This window comes from Schistosoma haematobium, chromosome 2 (assembly GCF_000699445.3).
Source record: "Schistosoma haematobium chromosome 2, whole genome shotgun sequence".
NCBI lineage: Eukaryota > Metazoa > Platyhelminthes > Trematoda > Strigeidida > Schistosomatidae > Schistosoma > Schistosoma haematobium.
The window spans coordinates 30,726,453-30,738,463 of NC_067197.1; the positions used below are offsets into that span (position 1 = coordinate 30,726,453).

The 12,011-nt window shown below is 31.1% G+C and overlaps 1 protein-coding gene across 1 annotated transcript in view; it reads left to right on the forward strand.

Annotated features, from left to right (window-relative positions):
• Positions 1-12,011, forward strand: part of NF1 (Neurofibromin 1) — a 117,765-nt gene that overhangs the window by 91,495 nt on the left and 14,259 nt on the right. Inside the window, exons 43-48 of the mRNA XM_051214913.1 lie at positions 1,100-1,314; positions 3,072-3,573; positions 4,315-4,668; positions 7,302-7,402; positions 9,256-9,395; positions 11,857-11,903. Of these exons, the coding sequence (XP_051068098.1) occupies positions 1,100-1,314; positions 3,072-3,573; positions 4,315-4,668; positions 7,302-7,402; positions 9,256-9,395; positions 11,857-11,903 (1,359 nt within the window). The remainder of the gene's footprint in view (positions 1-1,099; positions 1,315-3,071; positions 3,574-4,314; positions 4,669-7,301; positions 7,403-9,255; positions 9,396-11,856; positions 11,904-12,011) is intronic.

The window sequence follows — 12,011 nt, forward strand, 5'->3', positions numbered from 1 at the left end:
GTCTTCATTCTTATTAACTTGTAAATATTCTTTTTGATATTCCTGCGTTTATATTCCGAAATCTTGTAAAATGGTCGAAAGTAGTTAGAATTAAACCTGAACCTAGGTTTCGCGCTATTTGGCAGTAGTCAGCATGGTCTCTGCAATCTTGAAGGAACTAGAGCTTCCTGAAGTATATAGTCCCATCTGATTGGTCTTTACAGTTTGTGACACTACCACTAGGCAATTGTGGTGGAGTTTTGTTCTATGAGCTAGATGCTTTGGTCGTGGAGCTTTCATCGTTCTTCTGAACGACATAATCAGCATAGACTTTAGGTAAAACTGAAGTATTCGAATTTATCCACTTATGGCTCACAGCTTGTCCTGTAGACCTCGATCTCACTAAGCGATTGGTTTGTATTTTACAACCGCTTATGTGAATTATCATTTAGGACCAAATGTCATAGTTAAACTCATTGAAATGAAAAATTCGATATTTTAGTTTATTCAAATTCAAACTTAGTCAGACGATCAAACAACATAGTTTTCTTGTTTTGACTTCTTTCGAATTTTGTCACTCAGAATGATTGTTATATGTAATATACATGTGTGATATTAAGCAATATCTCTTCCAATTTATATTCTATCAGTTATGCTGCATGCTGTAGACATTAACAGTTTTAAGATATTGTTTAATTATTACATTTGAGTTAACTAATGATACTACATGAAAAGAGTGCGTAATATCTGATAATATGTGAAATTTTTCATTCAACTCTAATTTATGAGGTATCTCAGTTAAATAAACTAACTAATGTTGTTAGATTAGAAATAGACAGTGGTTATTGCAAATCACTAGTAGCCTGCTAAATAGTGAAATTGTCTATGAGCTTATACACAATATATTAAGGTCTCGATTGGAATATTGATCTAAGAAATAGATTATAAAAATACCTTTAATACGAATATATCTAATATCATTACCGAACACATCTCCATTTAAATATGTTAAGATATACCCATATTTAAACATTTGACGATTAATTATGTTAAAAATTTCGTTATAACCCTATGAAATTTGCTGTTTGTCTTTTCTTTGTTGTCGTTATCTATGTGTTAGTCATTAAGCAGTATTATGATGCGATGTCGAGAACAATTTATTCTACAATATAAACAAATGGATCATGCTGTTGGTCTTAGTTTTCGCGATAGCTTTCATTTCGCATTAGTCGGTCATCTATTGAAAGGGTTTCGTCATCCTGATGTAAAAACTGTTGCTAGAACTATACGTGTGTTGAATCTACTATTGGGTATTACTGCAAAACCAATTAATCGGTAAGTCATGAGTAATAACTATTGAATTAAAATAATTACTTAGAAGATAAACCATGCAATTACATTGTTATATTCACATGTTGACTTTATAATTAGTAAGTAAAACTTTCTTAGGAAACTAATGAACTAAATATAACGTTTAGACATGGATGTGGATAGCGTATTTCATGAAAACACAGGCTTCGAAAACTGTACAACTATAAGAAGTCGTGACTCTATGAAAATATAAGTAATACGTCTTTTTATCAGAAGGGGCTTGTGGAGATCTGGGAAATTTCACAGATTAAAATCATGAGTCAACTGAAGCTAGACCGCCATGGATCGTGGATGCGCACTGCTGAGGAGTCCCATACTAAGACGAAACGGCCGTCCAGTGTTTCCAGGCTTTCCACAGTGGTCTAGCTTCAATTGAATCATGATTTCAATACGTCTTTTTGACTAATCAGTCATGTAGAGCTACAAAAAGAATCTAGCATATTTAATACGTAGCGTTTAGTCCATTTCTGTACGTAGTTATTACCGAGCGAGTGTAATAATGAAATTATATCCCTATAGCAATATTCAATAAGTGACTTCATACACAACTGCATTTATCAACTAAACAGAATAACAAAACTTGTACCTATACTTGATTGTTTATGTAACTAACTAAATAGTAATATTCGCTCCTTGTATTTTTAGACATGGGTTAACACACTATATGTATGAAGCATCTCTTAAGCAAACTGGATTCTTGATTGGTCACCTTGTTTCTTTATAGCCGTAAAACAACAGATTTCTTAGTTTACGCAAAATGTAGATATATATTGGTAAAGTGAATAATTAATTGGTTGACATTTCAAAGAGTGAACTTATGATTAAATACGTGATTTTAATGATAAACAGTTTACAGAACGTCACAGTACTTATTACCTTTATAATTTAGTATCCTAGTGCATAAACAAAGAAAACAACCATTTTTTGGTATATTTTTAACGTGACTAAGCATTATAAATATAGTTTTCAACAAAATAAACTAAAATTAGTTTTGAATACCGTAAAAATCAAATTTACTTACTTATGTGGAGCAAGTGAGTAAAAATATTATTATCAGATGGAACTAAGTTGTATAAAATAGTAGAGCTCCATCCTAATCTCTTATTCAGACTCCATTTTTTCTCAAATTTATGAGCGTACGAAAGTAGAAGTAAATCTGTAATTGATCAATAACAGAAAACTTTTTATTGCAAATTATTAACGATTCCCTACATAACAGTGATTCAATATATCATTTTTAACAGCTCCCTAATGTTCAAGTGATGTGTATATAGTTCGCGTCTGTAAGTAAACATCAGTGTTAAGATACAGATAATCCATTCCAAATTCAGTCTTATATTTCACTAAAGCAAAGCGTTTGTTTAAGGAGTTCTATACTCCAACAGGAACTGCTGAAATACACTCCTAAATATTGATAACAGTAAAAATGTAGATGTTTGCAAATGATGAAGTATTGTATTCTTAATATCATATTAAACGAGTCTGCTCCAATAATTTTGTTCTTTTACTTTTGATACTGGAGTAAATCTAATATTTCAATTGTTTGACGTAAGCCCCGAGCTTTGATTAGCCGGTTGATCAGTTCTCTTTACTAAACTTCCTTGCTCACCCAATACCATCGTCATATATTTATATCCAAGTAAATTATTTGATAACATCTAAATATATGTGTATTTTGTTTTCATCATAAAACTTTAATTACTGATTTATCAAATTTACAGTGATAAATATCAAGTTAGTCACGAAAGTATAGCTTATCTAACAGCCCTGTTACCAGTATCCGAAGAAGTACGTAAGCGATGCCGATTGAAATTTCGTATACCTGGTACACTTGTTGGTACAAATGAACAAGAATTAAATAAAAATTGTAATAACAATAATAACAACAATAATACCACAATGATAACAAAGAATTCTTCCTCTTTCACAAATGCAACAATATACTCAACTAATCATACTGATTGGGGTGGATCTAATGAAAGCTTACTTGATACGTTATCATCACCTCAACAGTCGAATTCACGTGGTCATAATTCAGTTAGTCTCATCAAATCATTATTGCCAAATAATTTTATTCAATCGAATTTTAATCAGAAAATTAATCGCCCGCGATTTGAGTCAAATTATACAAGTAACTTATTGTTATCAGACAATAATACAACACAACAACTGATTCGTTTATCAAACGATCGTCAGATAACAACTAATACGATATCAGAGATGGTAAGATTCCTTTTTCATTAAATTATGAATTTCTGATAACTCAGTTTGTATTCTTTCTCTTTGTTTCTCATGAATACGTTTGATTACTGCTTTGTGTAATTTCTCTTCATGAAAATTATGCAATTGAAAATAAGAAATAAAAGAAATGAAATTAATTTAGTGTTTGGAATGCACTAAAGTATATTTTATATATCTGAATCTGTATAGATGTGTTTGTAATGTGAAATTTATAAAATGCACTTACTCAAATCACGTTAGTATCTATGCTTATATTATAAGCAAAGATGAATTATGGCTAGTAGTGGAATCTAGGACGCGCCTTTCGTCCTATCTGGGACTCGTCAGCCGGACGTACCTGCGTCCCAGAGTTCATGTCCACCCCGAGACTCGAACCCAGTACCATTTGCTTCAAACGCCATCGCGTTGTTTACTTAGCTGCTGAGTCCAGAGAGCTGCTCGTGATTTAAGGCAATATTGAGGCAAGTACATATGCCAATAAAAGGCTGATCAATTGCACTCCTAAACATCAACAGGAAGATTCAAACAAACTCATTAAACTATATTATTCGTTCAATCTTCCGAAATTCTTAACAGATATAAGTTTATCTAATAGCCATCATTGGTTGTTCGTATTGGTGGTTCAAGAAATTTTTTTATTTCATGTATTATTTCATACTTCAATTTAAAAAGTGTTTAATATCAACCTATATATATGTATACCGTTTGCTTTTTTTTCGCTAGAATCAAGTCCAACAATCATGTCACCAGTTTCCTAAACGTCATGCAATTTTAAGTGCAACAGACAGTTTGCGTTCACGTTCTATTGATGAATGCATGCCAAGTGGTAGTATTAATTCGAACACTGAACAACGATCAGGTAATGTTTTGAGTCAAATCAGAGATGAAACAGTTGATAGTCAGAATATGAATGGAAGCGAATTTGATGATGTCAATGAAGATAGAAATCAAATTAATCAACGGGAGCAGTTATTACCTAACCCCATTCAAACTGAACAAAAGACATCGACTGGAGTTCTTCTTGATCCAAGTATTCTTACAGACGAAGCAACTCAAGCTTTAACTATTGCTGTACTGGTAAATTTACATGAAATAATTTAATTAATGCATTTTATATTGTTCTATCTGAAATGTTTTGTAATTTTTTGAAATATTCATATAGTTACAATTCAAGCTTAGTCTACTAATTGAGCATTGATGAAAAAAACCAAAGTAATCTCGTTTTAAGCATAAAATATATTTTGTAGAAAAGGCGGTTAAACTGTTTGTAAGTGTCATATGTGACGATCTTCATACATCACTTAATTTTATCAATCATGATGTACTTGTATTTCATACTCTTCGATTCTTATATACAAATTGTAAATGATAATAGATCTGCACTTCATCTTATTTTGAGATTATTCAGAATATTACAACAAATATAACACTTATTCTCAGTACCCATTAGTTGTTGCTCTACGGATGATTGTTTCGCGTTCCAGGTATCGAGTCAATGAATTTTTAGAATTAGTTAAATGCTCTTAAATTTCAGAGTAACTATTGACGGTAATTAGCTGTTTCTTAGCTCTGGTTGTTTTATGAAATATAATTATCCCCGAATTCTCTCTCTATAGAACTTATATAAACTATTCTATAGGTGAAGTACCACAGCAGGGACACAATGCCTACATTTGATATTGCTTTAATTTAAAGTAATGTCAAACTGTGAGTAAAAACTACCTAAATTATCAGAATTATTCGCAAAACTTTAATGAAGTTTTCCGGGAGCCATTTTTTAAGAAAATGGATGCTAATGAATACCATTCTTCAATTCAACTTACAGTGGCCGTATTTAATTATAAAGAATAATAACACGATTAGTAGTAATTTCTCTTAGTGCAATTGCGGCGATGTAGAAGTGGATTTGAGTTTGTGAGTTAGCTCAAGAGAAAATCAAGGGTCTTTGCATGGATATGATACATTATTTACTTACTTAAGCCTGTTACTCCTTGTGGAGGAGAATAGGGTGCCCAACAGCATTCTACATCCAAGTATGTCCTGGGCAATCCTTTCAAGTTGTTTCCAGATGCTATTCATCCTTTTCATGTCTGCTTCCGATTCCCGGCTCAGTGTTTTTTTCTGGCCTTCCTCTTTCCGTCTCCGTTCAGAATTCCAAGTTTTTACTCGTCTTGTAATGCAGTTAGATGAGTTCCGCAATGTATATCCTATCCGCTTCCGTCTTTTCCTAATTTCCTCTTCATCTGGAAGCTGGTTTGTCCTCTCCCACAGAATGGTGTGGCTTATGGTATCCGACCAATGAACATTGAGTATCTTGCGTAGACAATTGTATATCAATACTCGTACTTTTTGATGATGGTTGTAGTAGTTCTCCATTTTTAAGCTCCGTACAGTGGGACTATCTTGACTTTCCTATTGAAGACTTTGACTTTATATTGGTTGACAGTATATGATTTTAGAATCATTTAAATATCGCCGTTTATATATTGAATCTCGACAAAATTAACTTGTTTGGTCTTTTTATATTGATATGAATTAATTATTAACCTCCCTCTACTTTATTGAACACGGTATTGGCGTTTTTCAATCATTCAGGCATGAATTTCCGTTATTGTGAGAATTAACCAGTGACATTCGTACAAACAGCTGCCTATGATTTATGTATAAGGGTAGGGAAAAGAGTCGCAATTCCTACCAAATCGAATATTTCTACTTCCAAAAAATATTAGTGGTATAGAAAGGATTAGTAAATCATCAAATATATGAATCTCTTACTCCATAGTTTATTGTCGCATCTGGCTATTTGCTTAAATATCTGAGCTATCTGTTCATTTCATCTAGATATTTCAAAAGGTTATCTGATTTTTGTTTGTTTTAACACATCATTATGTTTATTTATCGCATAACCCATTCCGTCACCTTTATGAAAATTTTACGACCATTCACTAAACAACTTACAAAAAAGTACAATTAGAAACATCGTGGTAGCCGGCATTATGCATTGAAAATAATGAACACCAACCAGATCAATTCCTGAACTACTAACAGCTAACCGATGATCACTAATTGGCAAGGTGGACTGTCTTCAGTTCCTATTAAGTCTAAACATGTATCGTAATTGTGGTGTAACCACAATTAAAGAATCCTGATTGAAGGATTTAAATAACGATTGTTTAATATCACAACAAGATTCCAATATTAATCGTCAGGATTGATCAAGTAATAAGAAAAGGAAACTTGTTGAAATACTTTTTGCTGAGAATTCTATATTGTACCAATAATATAATATTGAATAAAGCGATTAATAATGATAGTCATAATTAGTTCCAAAAGATTTTCGAGTTATTGATTGTTTGAAGTATATCTCTCAATGAGTCAATAAAACTGATAAACTAATTGCCATAAAATTTATTTTAAAAATTATTAAAGGGACATAATATGAACAAGAGTCAAAGTGACTAGTGTTGCGTATCAATAACAGTCTGAATTACTGTACACACTCACACACACCATAGTGAAATTCATTTTATTTTAACTTGTAACCAACAGTTTATAAATGCAAACAGATTTTGACAATGATAAAACATAGAAACCATGGAAATTAACATTGTTTTTCAGGATTTTGTTATGGCTATTTATATTAAGTGACTTGAATGAATTGAGTTAATATTAATCAAGTGTCACGATTTTTTTCTATTTTCAACTATAAGACGACTTTGGTACGTTATACCACTGATGAGAATGAGTCAAGAGTACTGTATGAATTTTTAGCAGACGCTTCTATGGTTTTTCCTCGAGTATTTCCTGTCATGTAAGTAGAACCATCTTACTAAAATAGTGTAATGCTCTTTAAAATCTAATAACAAACCCAGCTGTTTGCAAATTTTCTTTAAATAAAACTGAATGTTTTTACCATATTCATATGCAATGCTGCATGCGATCGGAAACCATGTACGTGTCAGTTAACAAATCAACAATACCCAAAAATAATCGATTGAGAATACTTTTAACTGAATTTCTAGCCACATTTTCTAGAGATAATGCATAATGTTTGCACTATAGATACAAATGCAATTTATACAATGTGTTAATAATTTTGACTATGTTCTTTTCTACAAGGAAATTCACTGAATGTAACCCAAAACAGTTTAAGAGAATCGACAAGTAAACATTGACAGCTAAATCATGCAAGCTAGAGAAAAACCTTCTATCAGTTATCACTCGATCATTCAAATGAATAAGACTTATATTTACCCAAATCATTTATGAAGAACCACATAATCCAGTCAGAGGTCAGTTCACAAACAGCCGTAAAACTAAAGCTTAAATATAATGTTAGTCTCTCATTAGGACTAAAAAGACGACAATATCATTCTCCCATAGTTTACCTATGCTAGTTGGTCTGTCGGTTATTATTTGTAATCATTTGGCTCAATCGGTTACGCATAATTCTCAAAATTTAATAAAGTGGTAGTTTTTGAAGAAATGCATTTTACATTGAAGCAGTCAAAATTGTTTTTATTCCTTTCAGTAATACATTCTATTAATTACATCACGATACGAAATAGTATTACAACGTGGTCAATGCATTTGATTGCAAGCTATATTGTGATGATGACTCAAACCATTGCGATTTATATTCCTTAGGATTTCATCCAGATAGCTTAAAAATTCTAGTCATATACAAGTGATCTTCATTTTGCAGAGCTCGGTCATAAACTGACTACCTCTCTTCGTTTCTGTAGCATCAAATGATATTTAATACAAGGTATCCGGAATATGATGCACGTACGTGTTCACGAGATAGATGAAAGCTATTTAAGGTCACGTTCTTCGTCGATTAATGTGTAAATATAAAAGGAAATATACCCTATTATATATATATATCCCAAATGCTTATTATTGTATCTGTGAATACATGTATTTCAGTAGATCAACATTTTTATTTATACTCCAAATTATTTTAAGGTATACATGAAGATGTATAACAATGAAAGATTGGTAGATTTTTTTTTCATATTTTGAAACAGTTATATTGGCCCTACTTCTAACGAAAGTGATCTAAGAACTCTAGATTAATATACTTCATGGGCAATAATAATTTCGACAAGATCCTTAGTGTTCCTTGTATTCAGCAATCATATGGTTATTAAAACAACCATACTTTAGTTTTGAAGCATAGTCAAATTTCAATGACTGAGATATATATGCTGGTCCTTTTACAGAGTAATATACTAGATAGTTTGTCTCTAATCAATTGAATCATATAGACTGTTACTCGGTGATGCAACCTAAATCCAAGTGCCTATAAAGTCATTTCTTCTATTTCCATAGCCTATGTATCATATGGATTAAGTTTACTAAAATAGATTTATGCACAGTATAAAGACAAGTAAATAAGCGTTCGTGCACAACGCTTCCTAACACAACATATAGTCATACCCGCGTGAAAATCCCATACTTGAGATATTTTATGATATCAACCTCACTAATTCTGATACAATTTATAAAATAATGAAAAAAAATTCTATAGATGATAAATTTCTTCCAATTACATACTAATTACCCATTTCAAAGTAAATCATTATTCCTATTTCTACAAAACTAAAACACTTTAAATTCATTTCTTTTTTTCGGTTTACTTAAATAAAATATTCAATGTAGACATAGTTTGTTGGATTCAAAGATTAATTATGTTCTAACACATTGTCATGATCAAAAAATTTTAAGTGCTGTTCAAAGTATCATACAGAATATGATTGGTAATGGTGAAACATCTGTACAACAATTACACTATTTACAAAGTAAGCTATCTTCATTATGTGTTTTTATTTTATTCTATATAAATGTTTGTTATGAAAGCTGTTGGGATATTCAGAAAAATATCCCAAAAATTATTCTGCTAAGTCTAACGCTATCCTTGGACTTGAGATGGTATCATTTTCTTATTGGTCAATATTCATTTCACGTGTCATTTTCCTACCGGTCAATATTGTACAAATGTTATTTTCTATTTTATGGTACAATGTGGTCTGCTTGATTGGTATATAAACAGAGTATGTTTGAAATATAATGATTCATATCGCTGAGGCTGAGACTGGCGTTCTGGACTCAACTGGCTGGGCTAGACAGGGAAGCGGGACCCATCAGAATTCTAGGTAGTTCTTACGTATTTACGCGTCTTTGAATCCATCGATAATTCGCTAACCTCCAATCTGCAGTATTTCACGTAACAACAAAAGCATATTTTTTTTAAATAAATAAATAGATACAATCTTATTTGTTATGTGTATTGAGTAAGTTCAATTCCAAACAGAAATCTTGATTAACTATAAGAATCTTTCTCCATGTTATTTATTATCTTTAAACAAAAAATAAAGATAAATGTGGGCCATTGAGAAAATTGTGTTACATTGTTATCTCATTATAATTGACTTTTTATTTTAAAAAAACACAATTATACTGTTTCATCTTTGCTCATCTAAATATTATTGTAAAGCAATAAATTTAATAAAACATAATAAGATTTTCTGTGTGCTTTTAGTAGTATTGATACTTAATTTATCGAATTTACATGTTTCACCGATATTTTTTTTAAGTTACGGAAAACTTTTTTTCAAAGTAGACATTCTTCTTTTTGTTTGTACTTAAGTTTGTTTCTACCGCAGTTATATGTAATCTGTTTTATTAATATAATGGAAGATAGGACTAAACCCTTCATTGCAGTTTAAATCCACATCTCAGTTGCAATTCTTTGAAGATTTTCTAATCTTAAATCTTTATTACAGTGTTTTTTTGTTAAGATTAAAAAAATCACGTTGATTTAACGAAGTGTGGTAACTAATGCCGTATTCTCCATCCTTAGTACTAGCTGAATTCTATCGGTCATGTTGTAATATGGTTACTAGTTCAAGTAAGTTGACATTATGGTGCATTGTATTTAAGTATTAGATAATGGAAGGCAATCAACTAAAAACCTTGGAATTAGGTTTTTAAGGGTTGTACATATACACTAAGGTGTATCTGCAATCTCTAAAATGATGGAATCAAAATCACTCATTGTCACTGCCAGAGGTGTGATCACTAAGTTATTCAGTTTGCCAACACGTGCTATTTAGTATGAAGTTCAAATCCAGAACAAATTTATATACATCATTAATACTTTACGAACCACTTGTTATCGACAATTGAATAAATATATATAGATAATGATATGTCTTCGTAAAGATTTTATATGGAATGAAAATAGTCTTCGCTGTAAACTAATATCATTTGAAGAACTATTGAAAAAAGAACTAGCCAACCTAAGCAAGAGATTGAGGGTATAATCTTTGGGTCTTCTACTGAATAAGATCCAGTTCAACCACTAATATCAACGATACTCATTATCTGTTTCAGTCAACTTTAAATACACTACATTCTTCATTCATTGTAATCAATAAAGTAATGTCTTCCTCTCCACTGAATTGAACACGCAGATCATGACATCCTGTTAGAGTTCCAGAAAATTCATATGAAATCTGGTCAGTAGTTAACACATGATTATTAATCACTGAACTGGTTGAGTGAAGATTTTATGGAAATGGGATATAGGTTCCATCACGGAATTGGACAAAACAGTTTTCTACTTATTCTTGATTCCTAAGTATTATGTATATATGTATTCATACTGGATACAATGACTCAGTAAATTAACGAAGTATTCCATGGTGTATTTTCTTTTGAATTAGTGTTACGATTTCAAACAGGCCATTCAAAGTTATTACTTTCTAAACTCATATTCCATTCTATTTACCCCACTTGAGAATTTTCTAGACTTTTTCACACAGCAATTTAATTATCTTATATTTAAATATATATATCAGGTCTGATTTATGCATTCCAAACCGATTTTATTCGAAGCTTCATTTAATTTCGGTCAAAAAATAATTAATTTATCCCTATAAATTTTGTAAATTAGTATGTTCAGTTTTTCCCTTATTGACCTTTTCTTAACATTTTCGACAGAACAATTTTCATTCATCTATCATCCATTTTTCTCTAACTATTTCGTATCATCCTTTAGACAGTTGTGTAACTTGTTTAAATACTTGAAAACACAGTTTATCTTACTTTTATCTCTTAGATTACAGACTTAAGTGTGCTAGATAACTATAAATACCATTGTACAGCTAGTGAGGATTTTCTTTACTTATTAGCCGTATTGCTGTTTCAAATTGCTTTATTTTTTACATCAAGTTTTATATTTTCACTTTGCATTCCAAGGTATCGGTTTTGGTGGTCTATGGAGATTTTCCGGGCACTTTTCTAAGGTGTGTTTATTAATTATTTCATCTGATATTTATTCATAGATAATTAAGTTGTCTTTCATTTGTAAACTTGTTTTCCACTTCAAAAATAAAAAGATTTGTTCATGGTAC